The sequence below is a fragment of the Prinia subflava genome, chromosome 7 (genome assembly GCF_021018805.1).
Source record: "Prinia subflava isolate CZ2003 ecotype Zambia chromosome 7, Cam_Psub_1.2, whole genome shotgun sequence".
In the NCBI taxonomy this organism is placed as follows: domain Eukaryota; kingdom Metazoa; phylum Chordata; class Aves; order Passeriformes; family Cisticolidae; genus Prinia; species Prinia subflava.
This window is the reverse complement of record NC_086253.1, coordinates 966,809-986,586: the sequence shown is the minus strand read 5'-3', so window position 1 is coordinate 986,586 and position 19,778 is coordinate 966,809. Positions and strand designations below refer to the sequence as shown.

Genomic DNA, 19,778 nt, shown 5'->3' with positions numbered 1-19,778 from the left:
GCCTCGCTGTTGACTCAGAAACTCCTGCAAATAGTCCAGGCTTAGCCAGGCTCAGCTTCCAGCGAAAAGGGGCACAAGCATCCCACCGGAGCAGGGAACACCGGTCGGGATTCCCATGAAGAGCAAGGAATAAAGGCTGGGAAGCAGAAGCAGGGTCCAGGCTCTGACTGTGACAGCCCCGCAGAATTCCCAGGCGGGTTCTGCTCCCTGGGATTGCAGCCGTGGGCACAGAGGAAACAAGGTGCCTGCCCAGCACTCTGTTTGCCGTCTGTCCCTGGAAATGCCGCGCGTTCTCCTCCCGCGCACGGAGCAAGCGGAGATGACAACGATCACGGGGGGCTGCTGAACCAGAGGAAGGTCTGGAAGTCTCCTTGGCCTCGTTTTGGTGCTGACTGGCCAAGCCCAAACTGGGAGATGGCACACGTCAAGAATCCACATTATTCTCTGGAGAAAACCACGGAATCCCAGAATGGTTTGGGATGGAAGGGACCTTAAAGATGATCCAGTTCCACCTCCTGCCATGGCAGGGACACTTCCCACTATCCCAGGTTGCTCCAAGCCCTGTCCAGCCTGGCTTTGGACACTTCCACTCCTGCCTGAGGGAAGGCTAAGTGGTCCAATCCCTCAAAGCAGCAGGAATTTCCAGCTGGAATCCCCATGGGGAATTTCTCTGAACGAGGAGCACGGATTTTACAAACATCTTTTCTCTTTGGAGCAGAGTGTGAGGACCTCATCCAGGTTTCCCTAATATCAGGCACTCCCCCTAATTCCCTGCAGATTTAGGAATTCTGGGGCGATAACAGGAGCCATTTCAATGCTCTAAAATCCACAATTTAGTGACCCATTGGGAAGGAAACCCTTTCCTTTGGTCTCTGATTGATCCCAGAATGATTCATCCCGTTGATTTCAGATCTCAGTCCATCTTTTCCTTCCCTGCTGGCTGGCACAGAGGACCTGCTCTGGTTCAGCTGCCCCCGGGCCCGGAGGTGGGAGCGGAGGCGCGGGACGCAGCGTCCGGTACTCACCGACATGGTGGAGTGGACATCTGCCCGTCCCTACAGAGGACAACAGGAGGTCAGGGTCAGAGGCAGCACAGGGCAAAGCCACAGCACACGGGCAGAGAGGAGCCCAGGGGTCATCAGAGGAGCCCACAACCCCCCCGACGCTCCAACGGCGGCTCTGACACCGGGAAAGGATCGGGAAAGGAAAAAATGGGGCTCCTGGGAGCTGCTTGGAAGAGGAGGAGGATAAAGTAGCACAAGAGCAGCTTTGTTGTCATCCTGTCACAGGATCCTGGACCCTGAAGACCATCCTGATCCAAACATCTCCCACTATCCAAGGGTGGGAGCCCTTGGGTTGCTGAACCAGAGGAAGGTCTGGAAGACTCCTCGGCCTTGTTTTGGCGCTGATTGGCCAAATCCAAACTGGGAGATTGCACACGTCAAGAATCCACATTATTTTCTGGAGATAACCATGGAATCCCAGAATGGTTTGGGTGGGAAGGGAGCTTAAAGATGATCCAGTTCCATGGGCAGGGACACCTCCCACTGTCCCAGGTGGATCCTGCCTGGCCTTGGGCACTGCCAGGGATCCAGGGACAGCCACAGCAAAGCTGGGAATTCCAGCCCAGCCCCTCCCCACCCTCCCAGGCAGCAATTCCTGCACAAGATCCCAGCCCAATCTCCCCTTTCCCAGTGGGAGCCATTCCCTGTGTCCTGTCCCTCCATCCCTTGTCCCCAGCCCCTCTCCTGTCTGCCCTGCACGTCACCATCCCTGCTCCTCAGCCACCCCACCTGCAAGAGGTGACGGATGTCAAACCCTGGCAGTGACAGCCGGGATCAGCTCCAGCAGGGCTTGCTCAGCTCTTCCAAGGGCCAGGGGAGTTATTTAAGCACAGGCTGGGCTTGTGCAAACCCCGAGGTGACTCTGGTGCTCCCGAGATGTTTTCCTGATGGTTATTTTCCACTTGGGTCCCTCCCAGCGCGGCCGAGGCTGCGGTCGGTGCAAAGTTCACGGCATTTCGCTTCCATGCACAGGGCCTTGGCTTATAAATATTCCAGGGGGATTTGACTTTTCAAATAAAAACACAGGCAATCGTTCTCTTTGGAAAGAAAATAAACACTTGCAAAGCTCCTTCTACCAGAGCAAGAGCTGCCGGGGCCGTTCGCTTGCGAGGGGGAAGAGATGCCAAGAGAAGGCAAAAACCGTCACGGCCCCAGCTGAAATCTGTGCCTGCCATCTGGCAAAAATAAGCAGAAAAGGGGAAAAAAAAATAGGGGAAAAAAAAAATCCCTCTGCAGAGGGTTCACACTGAAGTGCTCAGCGGCAGAGGTTGGATTTGTTGGATCGCTGAAAGATTGCTTCCCCTTCCCAGGTCAGCCTCACCTCTTGACCTGCCCCCATTCCCTTCCAAAGGAGGTTATCGAGATACAAGACCAACAGAGGATTAAAGGAAACTGAAAATAAAAACAAAACACCCCCCCCTTCCCCCAGCCCCGCTCCCCTCCCCCAAGAAAACATCCTTGCTTTGTTAACCTGACAGTTCAGGGGAGGTGTTGACACAACCCTCCATCTCTGAGGAGCTTAATGTCAACAAATCAGTGTGTTTGGAGTAGCCCTGTCAATGCCATTTACATTAACTTGTCCAACAAGAAATAAAAACAACAATCAGCCATCAAAGACAAAAGGCTTTTTCAGTCATTCTTTGCAAAGTCTTAGGCTGGAAATGTTCATTTTTGGAGGCCGTGGCCCTTTGCTTGCTGAAAACCAGAAACCACCTTTTTTTTTGGTGGGTTTTTTTTTAAGGCTCAAAACACTTTTTGTACTAAAACACTTTTTGTTTTTTTACCCTTAGGAATAGGTTTTTCTTTTAAAGGAGACTCGAGCATCCCACACTAACGAGCCCCACAGCAGCAGCAGCAGGAACCGACTGTCCCTGGTTAACGCAGGAAGAGGGCGGCCCCGGGAGCCAAACGTTAATTATGCTTTGATTCCCATCAGCGTTCCATTTGCTCCCAGACATTTTTGGGCGCTGAGTGGAGCGTTCTGGAATTGTGGCTCCAAACCACCATGACCGTCCCATGCAGCCCTGGCACGCACCAAAACCCCGGGAAGCTCTGGGTGAACTTCTCCTGCCCCCGCGGCACCGGCGCGGGCTCGGCGTCCCCGGGAAACTGCAGCATGCAAAGGAATCCCAGGGATTCCCAAAATCAAGGGGTTCCCATCATCTCCCACAGTGCCTGCTCCAAAGAAAAAAATTTGGGATTGCAAAGCCCAGAAAAAGTGGAGGCTCTTTAGGCTGTTTCACCAGCCAGGAGTTTGGGCTGGGTTATTTTTGCTGGGTGCCCAGAGAAATGGTGGAGGCCTCATCCCTGGAAAAGTTCAAGGCCATGGCTCTGGACAGCCTGATCCAGCTGAAGATATCCCCCACAAAATGCAATGTGCAAATAAATCCCAGGAATTCCCAGTATGAACTGGTCTTCATCATCTCCCACAGTGCCTACTCCAAAGGAAAAATCAGGGACTCAAACTCCTGCTACAGCTCCAGAGAAGAAGTGGATTCTTTAGGTTATGAGCCAGGATTTTGGGCTGGGTCATTTTTCCTGCTTGAACTGGGTGCCCACAGAGGTGCTGGAGGCCTCACCCCTGGAAAGAATCCAAGGCCATGGCTCTGGACAGCTTGATCCAGTTGAAGATGTCCCCCAGAAAAGTACAACATGCAAATAAATCCCAGGAATTCCTAAAATTAAGTGGTTTGCATCATCTCCCACAGTGTCTACTCCAAAGAAAAAATTTGGGATTGCAAAGCCCAGAAAAAGTGGAGGCTCTTTGGGCTGCTCCAGGGTTTTGGGCTGGGTTATTTTTGCTGCTTGTGGGTGCCCACAGAGGCATTGGAGGCCTAATCCCTGGAAAAATCCAAGGCCGTGGCTCTGGGCAACCTGATCCAGCTGAAGATGTCCCCCAGAAAAGTACAGCATGCAAATAAATCCCAGGAATTTCCAAAATCAGCTAGTTCTCATCATCTCCCACAACGTTTACTCCAAAGGAAAAAATTAGGATGGCAATTCCTGCTTGAGCTCAGGAGAAAATGGAGACTCTTTAGGTTATGAGGCAGGATTTGGGGCTGGGTTATTTTTGCTGGGTGCCCAGAGAAAAGGTGGAGGCCTCATCCCTGGAGAAATCCAAGGCCGTGGCTCTGGACAAGCTGATCCAGCTGAAGATGTCCCTGATTATTGCAGGGCTTGGAGCAGGTGACCTTTAAGGGTCACCTCCAACCCAAACTGCTCAATACAATAATTCTGGGATTCCCAAGAAATAGGGGAAAAATTCAGCCTAAAGAGGGAAACACGAGCCCAAATCCCAAATCCTGGCTCGGATTCCTTTCAGCCCCTCCCCAGTGCTGAGTCCCAAGGATCCTCCAAGGCCCCTGAGCTGCCCTGGGGCCAGCTGGAGCCGTGACCCCAGAGAGGTTTTCCTGCAGCTCCGGCGGGACAATGGGATTATCAGCCCCGTCACGGTGCCTTTCTGCAGCCTCAGGACTTTGGGCTCCCTTCTTTTCCGTCACGGGGCTTTTTGGAGCTGGAATTTCAGCCCAGGAGCTCCGACATGCCCGGGCTGAGGCTCCCTGGTGGGGAGGTGGAGGTGTCATTCCAAAATGACAAAAGGCAGGGGAGCAGCAAAGCTGCACCTTCTGACACCAGGGAAAACACTTTGCACTCGGCCAAAATCCCATAAATCCAGCAGGGATCAGCTCTGGAAAATGGGGGCGTTTCCAAACAGGACAGGAGAACGGGAATGTGCTGCTCACAGCAATGAGGGTGCTCCTCAGCCCAGGGTGGGCACAGTCCTGGAGCCACTGGCAGTGTGGAAATCCCGGATTTTATGGGACCAGGCTGGAAACTCATCCCAAACAGGGCAGCAGCTCCTCTCAGCCCCCAAACTGTGGTGCTTTATTTCCAATCACACCTCTCGTGCTGATGGATTGGGATGGGTTTGGATCAGCTCCACCTTGTCCCCAGAACCCTGAAAATCCTCCCACAGCTGGAATTCTTTTTGGAAATGTTCCTTCACCCCTCTCACTCTTTCCTTCCACACCTGATGCCCATCCCACATTTTGGGTGCTTTAACAGACACCTCCATCATTTTCTGCATCGCTTTGGACAACACCTTTATCTCCTGCAGCAAAGCCCAGGAATTTCGGTGTGCTCCTAAATCAATCACAGGGAAACTCTCCTGACCCCTACAAGGATGAAAACTTGACACCAAAGGGTGTGGAGGCCTTTGGGATGCAGCCTGCTCCTTCCTGGGTTGCTCTCACCCACAATTTGGGTGATCCACCAGCAGTACAAGGAAGAAGCTCCAGTCAATGTTAAAAAGTCCCAAACCTGCAGCTCCCACAGAGCTTTGGACCAGAGCCAGACCAGGCTGAGGTGCCTCCCCTGTCTCCCCAGGCTCTGGGGAGGCTCTGGAGCTCAGGGGCTGCCCAGCAAATCCTCAGCTTTGGGCACTTTCTAACCCAGCTCTGGAAGACAAAAGGCTGTCTCCATCCGTCCTGGTGCTTTTTAGACCAATTCAAGCCCTCCCAGCCTCCAAAGCAACCCTGACTGGCTCCAAAAGGAAACATTAATATTTAAGGAAGATAAATCACTGCTGGCCCACCTCATAAATCACTGTGGGCATCCCCCCCCAGCTCATCTCTGCTGCTTCATGCTCCGGTGCAGAGACCAATCTCCCTGTCAGATTCCATTACTGCCTCCTGAGTATTCCCAGCCTGATGGGTGGAAGGCTCCAGGTGCTAAACCAACCCACAGCTCCTTTTTTTTATTGTTTTTTAAGAAGACATCCAGCCATTTCCAGCCTCTCCTGGCTCCGGAAGGCACCTGCCACAGGACACCTGCCTGGGGAGGTTTGGGACAAACCTGGGAGAGGCATCAAACCCTCCCCACCCCTCTGCTTCATCCATCAGTTTATTTACCAGCCTGTCCCACGGGTAACAGGCTGAGAAAGAGACTTCTCCCCACCACAGGGGAGCAGGGCAGCCACCCCCAGTGCCTGAGCTGCTCCCAGAGCTTCCCCTGGGACAGGGATGCCCACAGACACCCCCAGCACAGCTCTGGGGGGCTGGGACCCCCTCCCAGAGGAGAGCCCCAGGGCACAGAACGAAGGGAGCAGCCCCTGGGGAATGTGAAATCTTCCCTTCCTGTTTACTCCCAGCTCGTGGAAGCAGCAAATAAATCCCCGTTTTTGTAAAGGAAGCAAGATCTGAAATTGCTTTTAGAACGACCACAGGGTTCAGGGGATTTGCTGTTTCAAAATACCTGCTGGTCCCAGCTCCTCCCGAGAGTGTATACACACAGCTCAGGACAAATCCCATTTACAGGAGGCAAAAACAGCTGCTGGAGCAAAAAGGAACCTCCCTGGTGATTGGATTTTTCCTACCAATGAGGCACCACTCAGCTGACTGCAAAAAGCAACATAAAGCACATTTCTGATGGCAACAGCAGCGTAAACACAGGGACTTTAGGCAGCAGAGAGAAGGAAGAAACATATGGTGCCTTCCAAGCGAGCAGCACTGGGATGGGAGGCACCAGGGACTTGGAAATGCAGCTGTAGCTCAAGAAATGCACCCGTGGGCTGGATTTTCTGGGAGAAAAAATCCTGGATGCCCATTAACTGGAAGTTCAGATATCTAACATACAGGTGGGGAGTAAATCATGATCCTGCTGCTACACGGTGGGCTGGGATAGAGCCTCAGACCCGCAAATAATCGGGACAGTCCTGCTGAAGCCCAGCACCTCCCTCTGAAGCCAGAATTTCTCCCACACCCTCCCCAGCCCTGGGCCCTGCTCCCACCAGTCTGGGGTCCCCAAGAGAGGGGCTGGGTGGGCAGGGGCTCACCGGGAGGTGGGTGAACACGGCGAAGGTGCTGCGCAGGAAGGCGATCAGGTCCACCAGGTAATCGCTGGCCCTGCTGCCCGGCTCCGGCGCCGTCCAGTCGTAGTCGGCCAGCTGCACAAACTGGTCGATCTTCTGGTTCAGGTTGGTGTAGATCTCCTCCTCGGCGGCGTGCCGGGCGTCCTGGGAATGAGGCAGGGCGTGGGACGGGGGCTCTGCACCACCAAAATCCCACAGGGGATGGGGGCTCTGCACCACCAAAATCCCATAGGGAATAGGGACTCTGCACCATCAAAATCCCATAGGGGATGGGGGCTCTGCACCATCAAAATCCCATAGGGGATGGGGGCTCTGCACCATCAAAATCCCATAGGGGATAGGGACTCTGCACCACCAAAATCCCACAGGGGATGAGGGCTCTGCACCACCAAAATCCCACAGGGGATGGGGGCTCCACATCATCAAAATCCCACAGGGGATGGGGGCTCTGCACCATCAAATCCCATAGGGGATGGGGGCTCTGCACCACCAAAATCCCATAGGGAATAGGGACTCTGCACCACCAAAATCCCACAGGGGATGGGGGCTCTGCACCATCAAATCCCATAGGGGATGGGGGCTCCGCACCATCAAAATCCCACAGGGGATGGGGGCTCTGCACCATCAAAATCCCATAGGGGATGGGGGCTCATCTCCATCAAAATCCCATAGGGGATGGGGGCTCCGCACCATCAAAATCCCACAGGGGATGGGGGCTCTGCACCATCAAAATCCCATAGGGAATAGGGAATCTGCACCACCAAAATCCCACAGGGGATGGGGGCTCATCTCCATCAAAATCCCATAGGGAACAGGGACTCTGCACCATCAAAATCCCACAGGGGATGGGGGCTCTGCACCATCAAAATCCCATAGGGAATAGGGACTCTGCACCACCAAAATCCCATAGGGAATAGGGACTCTGCACCATCAAAATCCCACAGGGGACGGGGGCTCTGCACCACCAAAATCCCACAGAGGATGGGTGCTCATCTCCATCAAAATCCCATAGGGGATGGGGGCTCTACACCTCTGAGACCCCACATGGGATGGGGGCTCCACATCACCGAGACTCCATAGGAGATGGGGACTCCACACTAGTGAAATCCTACATGGGATGGGAGCTCAAAACCACTGAGACCCTCTGTGGGATGGGGGCTCCACACCATTGAGACCCCACATGGGATGGGGGCTCCACACCATTGAGATCCCACATGGGATGGGGGCTCCACACCACCCTCCCACAGGGTGGGAGCTTCACCCAACCCTCAGAGCAGGGGGTGCCCCAACCCTGAAGCTCCAGGAGGACACCACGAGGCTGCTGCAGCCTCAGGCTGGTGGGACAGGGACCTCCAGGCTGTGGTGGGCAGGATCAAGCTGGATTCTGCCCCTGACATGACCTGAGGACAAATCCGGAGGAGGTGGAGGAGAGATTGGCTGTGCTGGGGGGAGCCTGGTGTTGGTGACACCAAGGCTGTGGCTCAGTCCCTGACGATCCTTGTGAATATCCCATGAACATCCCAGAACATCCCGGGATTCCGGGACAGGAGAGGAACGTCCCCTATGGAAACCCCAGCAAACCCAGCGCAGGGCTGGGGCTCAGAACAAAAACGAGGGCAGAACACTCAGCTTTAGGCCAAAGAAGGGGACAAAGCCAGGATGGACCTCCCTGGGGACACGGGACTGAGTGACCCCACGGCAAAGCCTCGCCCAACCCATCCCGGCTGCTCCCACCTCTGGTCTCCACAGGACACAACCCAGACTTCACCCGACCAGATCCTCATAAAGCATCTGGGTGAACACTCCTTTAAAGGCTGGAAAATCTGGGAGTTTCTGCCAGCCCTGGGTTTTAGGGGATAATGCTAAAAGGAGTGGAGGAACGGAGAAATAGAAATTCTGGGAATCTTTCTCCTGGGTGGAAGAGGAGCCTGGTGTCCATGACACAGCACTCCAACAGCACGGCGAGGACTTATTTCAATAGGAAACAAATTATCATGCTTTTGTTGAAAATCCCCTTAATCCTTTAGCTAATTAGGGCCTGTAAATTAAGGAGAAAACCTCCCACGGTCTCGACAGGAGCAACGATGGCGCAACCTTCCCAAAACAGGCTGGAATTATCCCGAATCATCCTCGGGCTCGGCCCAGCCCCTCCTCCAGCAGGTCCCACCCGGGGCGGGGTCTCACCTTGAAGGTGGTGGTCCCGTAGAGCTTGGTGGTGTGCACGGTCTCGGGGAGCACGTTGGTGATGTTGGTGATGAACTCCTCCAGGAACCTGCAGGATTTCTCCAGGTGGGTGGTGTTGATGATGATCTGCACGAGCTGCGAAGGACAAGGAGGGTTCCAGCCCCGCTGCCAGGGCCCTGCCAGGCAGAGGGGTGCCAATGCCATGGAATTTTCACCCTGGCGTGAAAAGCTGACGCTGCGCAAACACCCCGAGCTTTGCTACGGGCTCCGGGCTCTCCTCCTTTAACAACACCTAAATCCAAGATAATTTGAGGGGGAAGCATTTCCCATGACAGCCACTAATACCACGGGAGGCGATTTTTGTTTTTTGGGAGGACTTTCCTACATTGAGCTGTCACTCAGGGCTCCCCAAAAAAGCTGCCAGGACACATCAGGAGGCTCCTGGCTGCCACTGAACCCGAGAAATGACCCAAACTTGAGTGACACCGAGCAGCACCACACGGGCCCCGACAAAGGAACCAGGAGCTTGGGCCTGGCAGGTGTGGGGTGAGCAGAACGCCCTGGGCTGGTGTCACTTCCTCGCTGGAGCGTGGTGGGGCTGTCTGGAGCCACCTCCCGTGCAGGAAGGGTTGGGAAATGCTCCCAGATCTGCGGGAGGTTGGGTTAATCCGGGATTTCAGAGGCACAGGAATCGCCAAGTGACACGGCAAAGGTCCCAGCAGTGGCACTGCTGGCACAGAAGGGGGGTGGTGACACCTGGGGAGGTTCAGCCTGGACTTTGGGAAGGAAAAGAGACACTGGAAAGGTGCAGAACTGGAACAGGGTGTGCAGAGAAGCTGTGGGATCTCTGGGAGAAAAGAGGAGCTGGGAAGGGAAAGCCACGGCTGACACGATCCAAGGCAGCAATAATTAAACAAACAATTATTAACTCCTGGTTTAACACCAGCACCCAAAGTCCCACCTGTCCTGGCAGCCAGGTGCAGATTTACATGGATTAAAATGATCAGAAACCTGATTTAGTACAGGAAAAAGGATGGACCACGGAAAGAAAACCCCAAATTAGGGCTTGTGCTGCAGCAATGGGCTGAATCCACTCAAACATCACCTGAAAATGAGGATTGCTCCCCCATCCCTCACTTTTCCCTCTTGGATTTTCTCTGGTCCTCCCTGAGGGCCTCCAATTTGAACTGATATTTGGAACATTCCCCAAAACACAGACAGCAAAATTCACAACCAACAGCAAAGGAATCTCTTCACCTTACACAATGTAAAGCTCCTTGCTTTGGAACACCACTGAGCACTCCCATTGCTTTCCAGGCAAATATTTCATGGATTGCTCCAAACCAGCACCTCTAAGGGTGCCTGAAGGAGCTCCAAGGGACCTCCTGCCACCCTGCCCTGGAATCACAAATCCAGGAATGGCTGGGCTTGGAAGGGACCTCAGAGATGATCTAATTCCAACCTCAACACTTCCCCCTATCCCAGGTGGATCCAAGCCCCAGCTGGATCCAGCCTGGCCTTGGGCACTGCCAGGGATCCAGGGGCAGCCACAGCAAAGCTGGGAATTCCAGCCCAGCCCCTCCCCACCCTCCCAGGCAGCAATTCCTGCACAAGATCCCAGCCCAATCTTCCCTTTCCCAGTGGGAGCCATTCCCTGTGTCCTGTCCCTCCATTCCCAAGGGAATGCACGTCCCACCTCTGTCAGGCCAACGTTTTTCCTCTTGATGACATTCTGTAAACAGTTGCTCAGGGTCCGGGTCAGCAGCAGATTTGTGGATTTTCTGATCATGTCATCGACTTCCGTGGAGCTGCGAGGTGAAATTGAGAGAGGAATTTGCAGGATGCTCCATGGGAAGCAAAATCACCGGGAATCCTCCTCATCCTCCTCCCCGACTCCCCCCTGCCTCACCCCTGAGCAGCCGTGCAGCACTCTCAGGAGCTGATGGTTGAAATACATCAAAATACATCAAAATACATCAAAATACATCAAAATGCAACAGTTTAGGCCTTTTTATCCGTGTTTCAGGAGGAAAGGTGGATTAACACCTGCAAATCCCACATTCCTCAGCCTCCCATCCAAGAGGGGCTGACCCATCCCGAGGAAGAGCCGTCCATGGCATCAGCACAACCCGACCCCCAGCACAGCACAGGGGAAAAGATCTCCAATGGGGAAACCCCGAATCAAATCCCCCAAAATTCCCCTCTCAGCCCTCTCTGGGCTTTGGGACAAAATCACAGAACCATGGGATGGTTTGGGTTGGAAGGGACCTTAAAAGAAAACTGGAAAAATGGCAGGAGTGAGCGAGGTCAGGGGGAATGGGTTTAGAGGGACACACAGGCAGTGATCCCTGGATTCCCACACATGGGCTGCTCAGCACAGCACAGCTCCCACATCCCAGAATCCCAGAACGCTCTGGGTGGGAAGAGACCTTAATTCCCATCCCATTCCACTGCATCCATGGGCAGGGACACCTCCCACTGTCCCAGGCTGATCCAAGCCCCAGTGTCCAACCTGGCCTTGGGCACTGCCAGGGATCCAGGGGCAGCCACAGCAAAGCTGGGAATTCCAGCCCAGCCCCTCCCCACCCTCCCAGGCAGCAATTCCTGCACAAGATCCCAGCCCAATCTCCCCTTTCCCAGTGGGAGCCATTCCCTGTGTCCTGTCCCTCCATCCCTTGTCCCCAGTCCCTCTGCAGCTCTCCCTGGATTTTCCCTTCTCCAGGGGAGCATTCCCAGCTCTCCCAGCCTGGCTCCAGTATTGGAACACCAAGCTGGAAGCTCCTGAACCCCATTCCTGCCCTTTCCCAGGTGTCTGGAACAGCAGCACTGCTGGAATTCGGGGGTTCGGCCCCTCCAAGGTGCTCACGGTGCCACCTCTCCTTTCTCAGGAGGTTCTGCCAACCCACCCTGCCAGAGGCTCCCTGGATCTGTGCCTGGCTCTGGATTAGCCCTGGCAGCAGCAGGAATTGTCCCCTGCAGGGAGGGGCAGGAGAGGGAATTCCCAAGGGGAAGGCTGGGACGTGTCCCGGTAAATGGAGCCCCTGACCTTTGGCTCCTTCTCCTGCTCCACCTGACAGAGGAGCCACGTCCCAAAGCCAGGACTGAGGTGGGAAACAAAGGCCAACCTCAAAGTTATCCCAGGAGAAAGGTGGGGAATGTTGGGATGCTGCAAGTGGGGGTGGGAATGGGTTAGATGGGATTCTGGGAGGGAATTCCTGGCTGGGAGGGCAGTGAGGCCCTGGAATGGAATTCCCAGCTTTGCTGTGGCTGCCCCTGGATCCCTGGCAGTGCCCAAGGCCAGGCTGGACAGGGCTTGGAGCAGCCTGGGACAGTGGAAGCTGTCCCTGAACTTTCCATCCCAAGTTCTTCCAAGATTGGGGCTTTGTTTGCAAAAACCCCAAGCCAAACCCAAGCCTGATAGATTAGACCTGATCATCCTCCCACCCACGGCTTTCCAGAGGTACTCCCTGTTTTCCAATGGGAAATTCCACTGGAAGAAGCGTGGGGATACTTAGACAACGTGAACTCAACTTGTGAAAAAGGCAAAGAGCTGCGGAGATAAAGGAACTTTTCCTGCTCTGACCAAATTGACAGAGCCAATAACAAAAATTCCAAACCCTACAAACCCACCCGGAGCTCCAAACTTTCCCTAAGTGAACAGAGTCCCACACAGAGGAGAACGCTCCCGTCCAACAAACACGAGGAGCTGCTTCAACAAAATAATTCCTGGGGAGGGGGGAAAAGAAACCAAACTAAAATGGGAGCTGTGCTTTCTGCCACAGGCTGTGCTGTGCAGGAAAAGGCTGAAGGGAACTGTCTGGGATAATGACAGCCCCTGTCCCGCATCCCCTGGCAGCTGTGGTGACCTCCAGCCCCTGTGAGTGACGGGCTGACCCCCAGCACTCCGGGGGGCTCCCTAAATGACAAGGCCAGGGGAAAAAAAAAAAGGAAAAAAGGCAAGGGAGGAGAAAAGGGAACTCGCTGCCGGCTTTGTAGCCAAGCTTCCTAATAAAACCTAATTCAAGCTGTCAGGGTGAAATGAAGAAAGTGTCAACAGGGGTTTGCAGAGAAATATTCCAAATGTTCGGCTCCGAGGGGCGGAGCGGGGCTGCCCTGCCCCCGCTGCTCCGGGAGGGCTGGAAAATCCAATGTGGAAAGGAATTTTAATAACGGGTCCGGAGGGAGCGCCGGGAGGGACCCAGGGGACAGATCTGCTCCCTGCCCTGCCAGAGCCAATCATCCCGGGATGGGGAAGGGCTCCTGGGGGAGCAGCACCCGCCGGGATGGGCCCTGCAGAGGGAGAGGGGCTGTGGGGACCCCGGGCTGGGGAGGAGACGCTGCCACCACTGCAGGGCTGGGGTGGAACACGGGGAGAAACTCCTGAGCTCCCAAACCCGTGAGGGCCACGGCTCTGCAAGGGAAAGGGCCTCTCCAAACGGGCATTCCTGGCTCCAAGGAGAGCAGGGAAACCCTGGAGCAGGCACTGGAAGAGCTGCTGAGTTCCCAGGGCTGTCCCAGCTCCACAGCAGCAATGGGGTATGCATGGAATGGGCTGGGATGGAAGGGACCTTAAATCCCAACTGGATCCAACTCCAGGGACAGCTCCCACCGTCCCAGGTGGATCCTTGGGCACTGCCAGGGATCCAGGGGCAGCCACAGCAAAGCTGGGAATTCCAGCCCAGCCCCTCCCCACCCTCCCAGGCAGCAATTCCTGCACAAGATCCCAGCCCAATCTCCCCTTTCCCAGTGGGAGCCATTCCCTGTGTCCTGTCCCTCCAGCCCTTGTCCCCAGTCCCTCTGCAGCTCTCCTGGAGCCCCTGCAGGCCCTGCCAGGGGCTGGCAGCTCTCCCTGGAGCCTTCCCTTCTCCAGGGGAACATTCCCAGCTCTCCCAGCCTGGCTCCAGAGCAGGGGGGCTCCAGCACTCTGGATTTATTCCAGCCAGGATTTATTCCAGCAGCTCCAGTGTCAGGTCACGGCCAGGATGTGAATCCCCCAAGGAGGTGGAACTGCCCCATTCCAATCCAAGCTCTCGTTTGCCCAGGGAATGGGAGCGAGGATGAATCCTTCAATCCTTCCAGACAAACTCTTGTTCTCCATTTTCAAACCTCTCCTGAGCTGCCAGCGCCGCCGGTGCCAGAGCAAAGCCCCAGCTCAGGCTCCTGGCAGAGCCCGCTGGGTTTCAGCCTCACACACGTACACACAGGGGAAAGGAGCATCAAAGCACCTCGGGATGGAGCAGGGAGGGTAAACACACGGAATATTTTGCAGGCTTTACAAAAAACAACCAAAAAAAGTCACATTATTTGTATATAAACTCCCTGAAGAAACGAGGAAAACAAAAGCACGAAACCAGCAGCTGAAACTCGTCCCTGACCAAAAATCCAACCCTCAGAGCCTTCCTGACAACACTTCCATGGAACCACGGAATTCCCACTGCTCGGGGAGCAGTGAGGGGAGGCCTGGGGGGGTCAGAGGTGTCCCAGCAGGTGACAAGTGGCCACCATGACCTTGCTCCAGACACCCGGGTTCATTTATTAATTAAAACAACGACACAAAAACACCTTGGAGGAAAGAGCCCCTCAATTCTCACACAACTGGGCTCATCCTGGGAGTGTGGAATTCCCTGGAAGTGTCCAAGGCCAGGCTTGGAGCGTCGTGGGAGGTGTCCCTGAGATGATGCCCAGAGCTCCTTCCAGCCCAAACCACCCTGGGACCTCTCCCTGCAGGAGAGGACGTGGCCAGCCAAGATCCCACTGCTGCAGGGCCACCTCCAGCCTGGACAGGGCCCGTCCAAAGGGTGAGGGAGAGAATCCATATTCCAGTTCAGCTCAGCTCTCTGAGGGAAAACGCTTCCCACCTGAGGTGCAGGTCCTCGGAGAACTTGAGGCAGGCGTAGATGAACTCCTTGATCTGGCTGTAAACCTTGGGCACGAACTCCGAGAAGGGGAACTTCTTTGGGAAGGGTTGCTGGAAAACACGGGGGAGAATTCCAGAGGGAGGGCTCTTCCCAGCAGGCAAAGGAACCCTGGGATTTATCCCGGATTTTGTAAACCCTTCAGCCAAGGGGGAGAGCAGATACTCACAGCCGGCACCCGGGGCAGGAGGGGTTTGGGGCCATTCCCTCATTCCCTTTCCCAACTCCCCTCCCTCCTTGGGAACACCTGGAATTCTGCCCCTCCATGCACGAGGTGTCCTCCTGCTCACCTCCCCTGGGTGCTGCCCAATGATCCCAAACACCAGAGCAAACGGATTTTCCAACACCAAATTTTTCCACTTTTCACGTCCAGCACTCCAAGTTGGGAGGTGCAGGAGCAGCCCAACCCCAGGACTGAATTTTGGGGCAGGACACAGAAATCTGAACCCCTGAGTGGGATCACCAGGGTTGGATTTGCTGCCTGGGATCACCAGGGTTGGATTTGCTGCCTGGGATCACCAGGGTTGGATTTGCTGCCTGGGATCACCAGGGTTGGATTTGCTGCCTGGCAGGTGTGGAGCACGAGGCCAGGCAGGATTTAGGGGACATCTGGGACACACTTTGGTTTTCCAAGCACACACTCGTGCAAAGGCCAAGATCCACCACTTTTCTGGGCTCTTTATCTCTAATTACGAGACTAAACCCAATAAAGGTCAATCCCAGGGTCCATAAAATGGGAATAAAAGGCCAGTGGAAGTGGGTATTTCTACCTGTGTGACAGAACACCTGAGAGGAACACAAATCACACCTCCCTCATCCACACCAGGAGAAATGCACCCCATGGGAGGAATATTTGTTCTTCCCATTGTTTTCCTTTCTCTTTCATTGTTAGTTTGGGCTGGGTTTGGTTTTTTTTTTTGATCCTTTCAATGCCCACAGAGCCTGTGAGGTTCTCCTGCCCCGGCAGCCAGGCCAGGCCCTTCTCCCCATTCCAAGATTTACCTTTTCAAGTTCAGCATCCTGGAATGGGAACTGTCCAACGATTTTCTTATAAACGTCTTCACTCGACACCGGGATGGGGCTGTAGTTGTCTGAGTCAAGGATATTTCTGGGAAAAGAAAAGAAGAGTTAGGGAAAGTTTTCCTGCCGGCTCAGGAGATTCCCAAGGGCTGAGGCCAGGCTAAGGTGTGATCCCAAATTCCTGCAGCAGCAGCCAGGGATACCCCAAAGCAGCCACAGCTCGGGGATGGAGCGAGGGCACAGAACATGGAATGGTTTGGGATAGAAGAGACCTTAAATCCCATCCCATTCCCATGGCAGGGATACCTCCCGCTGTCCCAGGTGGTTCCAAGCCCCAGTGTCCAACCTGGCCCTGGGCACTGCCAGGGATCCAGGGGCAGCCACAGCAAAGCTGGGAATTCCAGCCCATCCCCTCCCCACCCTCCCAGGCAGCAATTCCTGCACAAGATCCCAGCCCAATCTCCCCTTTCCCAGTGGGAGCCATTCCCTGTGTCCTGTCCCTCCATCCCTTGTCCCCAGTCCCTCTGCAGCTCTCCTGGAGCCCCTGCAGGCCTTGCCAGGGGCTGGCAGCTCTCCCTGGAGCCTTCCCTTCTCCAGGGGAACATTCCCAGCTCTCCCAGCCTGGCTCCAGAGCAGAGGGGCTCCAGCCCTGCAGCAGCTCCAGGGCTTCCCTGGATTTATTCCAGCAGCTCCACGGCAGGGGTGGCACTGGAAGGGCTTTGAGGTCCCTTCCCACCCAACCCACTCCACGACTCCATAAATAATCCCTTACAAAATCCCACGCAGGAGCCAGCCCTCCTCAGGGAGTGCCGCCCCGGGTGTTCCCTCGGGAGCCCTCACCTGAACACTGCTGCCCATTTCTTGAGCAGGGTCTCGCTGTACTGCTCCTGGATCTCCAGCAGCAGGTCGAAGAGCTGGTTCACGGGGAAGCCGTAGCCCTGCAGGGCAGGAGGGAGGCAGTGAGGCCACCACCGTCCCCTGGGGACTGAACAGGGCCCGCTCTCCTCTGGCACCAGCCCTGGTTTGGGGGTTCAGAGGGCGCTGAGCAAAGGGAGAAGCCCCCAGGGCTGCCAAGGCCCCAGGCTTGGTCCCTGCACTGGCCACAGCAGGGCCAGGACAGGAGCTGGGCCAGCCCAGCTCAGGGCTGGGAGCTGCACAAGAAGGGGCTCGAGCCCCACGGACTGTTATGTTTTAATTTTTTAAATATATTAAATAAATTAAATGCAAAGGGTCGGTGTGAGATGGTGTTTCTTGTTCAGACTCAGATGTTTATCAATCCTTATCTCTGTTACAGTCTCACACACTGTGAGTGCTACAGCACTTCTACCTAACAAACTAAAAATGGCCCTCATCCCCCTCTCTACGAGGCCTTTTAAGGATAAAATGCCTAATTAAGAAATGCCACCTCAATTATTTTTATTTTTAACTGAATAACTAACCACTTGTGGCTTACAATGCAGATTTTTCTATTTAATGCCAAAACCCCACCTAGACTCACGAAGAAGAAGATGAAAAAGCAGGACTGGCCTGCACCCTAAAACTTCTATTGTGTTTATATACATATTACTGTACTCCAAAACCTTAAAATCTAAGTTTTCCACTCTGTGATATTGGACAGTCTTATCCGAACGGCACACCCATAATTGCAGGTCTGTTATTTAATTTTTGCAGCGTTTCCTTGGGGGTCAGTGGTCCTCAGTACCTGCAGCGTGTCAGCAAAGAGCACGATGAGGTTCTTCAGGTCCAGCACCAGCCCGGGGTCGGAGCAGTAGGACTGGAGAGGGGGCAGAGAGGAGAACAGGGCTGTGAGTGAGGGGAACAGCCCTGCCCTGCTAAAAACTGCCCCTGCCCTGCTAAAAACTGTCCCTGCCCTGCTAAAAACTGTCCCTGCCCTGCCCTGCTAAAAACTGTCCCTGCCCTGCTAAAAACTGCCCCTGCCCTGCTAAAAACTGCCCCTGCCCTGCTAAAAACTGTCCCTGCCCTGCTAAAAACTGCCCCTGCCCTGCTAAAAACTGTCCCTGCCCTGCTAAAAACTGCCCCTGCCCTGGTAAAAACTGCCCCTGCCCTGCTAAAAACTGCCCCTGCCCTGCTAAAAACTGTCCCTGCCCTGCTAAAAACTGTCCCTGCCCTGCTAAAAACTGCCCCTGCCCTGCTAAAAACTGCCCCTGCCCTGCTAAAAACTGCCCCTGCCCTGCTAAAAACTGCCCCTGCCCTGCTAAAAACTGTCCCTGCCCTGCTAAAAACTGCCCCTGCCCTGCTAAAAACTGTCCCTGCCCTGCTAAAAACTGTCCCTGCCCTGCTAAAAACTGTCCCTGCCCTGCTAAAAACTGCCCCTGCCCTGCTAAAAACTGTCCCTGCCCGGGGAGCAGCAGCTTCCCCCAGGCTGCCTGGGGAGGCTGTGTCTGCTCCCTGGGCCACCCCACAGACACCCGAGGTTGTGCCCAAGATCTCTCAGGAGCTGCTGGGAGGCTTTGGGTAGCCCCAGAGACACCTGAGGTTGTGCCCAAAATCACCCAGGAGCTGCTGGGAGGCTTTGGGCAGCCTCAGAGACACGTGAGGTTGTGTCTAAAATTGCTCAGGAGCTGCTGGGAGGCTTTGGGCCGCCCCAGAGACACCCCAGCTTGTGCCCAGGAGCTGCTGGGAGGCTTTGGGCCACCCCAGAGACACCTGAGGTTGTGCCCAAAATCACCCAGGAGCTGCTGGGACGCTTTGGGCAGCCCCACAGACACCCGAGGTTGTGCCCAGGAGCTGCTGGGACGCTTTGGGCAGCCCCACAGACACCCGAGGTTGTGCCCATGATCTCTCAGGAGCTGCTGGGAGGCTTTGGGCTGCCCTAGAGACACCCCAGGTTGTGCCCAGGATCTCTCAGGAGCTGTGGATATCCAGAGGAGGCGGCTGGCCCGGCGCTGTCAGCGTGGCACAGCCTCTCATTCAATATTTACCGTGTTGTGTCTGACGGTAATGAAGCATCCCGGGCTCCATCCGCAGCCCGGGAGCAGGGAAAAACTCGCGGGGCTCCAGCTCTGTTCCCACTCCAAACCCCCCAGACACAGCTCAGGGTCCCCAGAGCCGCCCCAGCCTCCCCCCAGGCTGCCCAGGAGCGGCCAAAAAACCCTCCCCGTGCTGAAAAATGTGAGGTTTGAGACAGAGCCTGCCCAAATATAGAATGAGAGAGCCCAGGCTGGATTTAAAGCTCGCTGGAAACTCCAGGAGGAAGGGCTCCATCAATCAGCGGGAAGGACTGGGAGACACACGTTTTCCATCTCCCTGTCCAAAAAGGAGAGTCAGGAAGAAAGATAATGCCCCGGAGCATCGCAAGTGATTAAAGATGTCCCTGTCTGCGGCGAGGAAGAAAAGCCAGGGATAAATTTGTCTGCCTTGGAAGAATCGAAACAGCCTCGGCGAGGTGAGACCCTCCCTGAAATCCCAGTTTGGGATGAAGCTGAACTGGGAGTGCTCGGAGCAAACGGTGGCGGCCACAAGGTTGGGAAATCACGGAATGTTTGGAGATGGCTGCAAAAGCCCCCCTGGCAGCCACCCCGAGAGCTCCTTTTGGCACCACTTGAAACGACCCGCGTGGCAACAAAGCTGGCAACGCCAAAAATCCCCCGTGGGGCCTGCCTCAGCCTCCTGCTCCCAGAAAATCCCACTCCAAACGAAAACAAACACAGGTTTGCAGCCACTGCGGGGTGGTGCTCACCCCCTCCTGGCACAGGAGCTCAGGGG

General features: G+C 55.1%; 1 protein-coding gene across 5 annotated transcripts in view; it reads right to left on the bottom strand.

Annotated features, from left to right (window-relative positions):
• Window positions 1-19,778, bottom strand: part of EXOC6B (exocyst complex component 6B) — a 262,928-nt gene that overhangs the window by 91,981 nt on the left and 151,169 nt on the right. For all 5 annotated transcript variants that reach the window (XM_063401247.1, XM_063401249.1, XM_063401248.1 and 2 more), the window contains exons 12-18: window positions 17,755-17,826; window positions 16,893-16,990; window positions 16,035-16,140; window positions 14,976-15,085; window positions 10,814-10,925; window positions 9,118-9,252; window positions 6,898-7,077 (exon numbers count right to left, since the gene is read on the bottom strand). In XM_063401247.1, coding sequence (XP_063257317.1) covers window positions 6,898-7,077; window positions 9,118-9,252; window positions 10,814-10,925; window positions 14,976-15,085; window positions 16,035-16,140; window positions 16,893-16,990; window positions 17,755-17,826 — 813 coding nt within the window. The remainder of the gene's footprint in view (window positions 1-6,897; window positions 7,078-9,117; window positions 9,253-10,813; window positions 10,926-14,975; window positions 15,086-16,034; window positions 16,141-16,892; window positions 16,991-17,754; window positions 17,827-19,778) is intronic.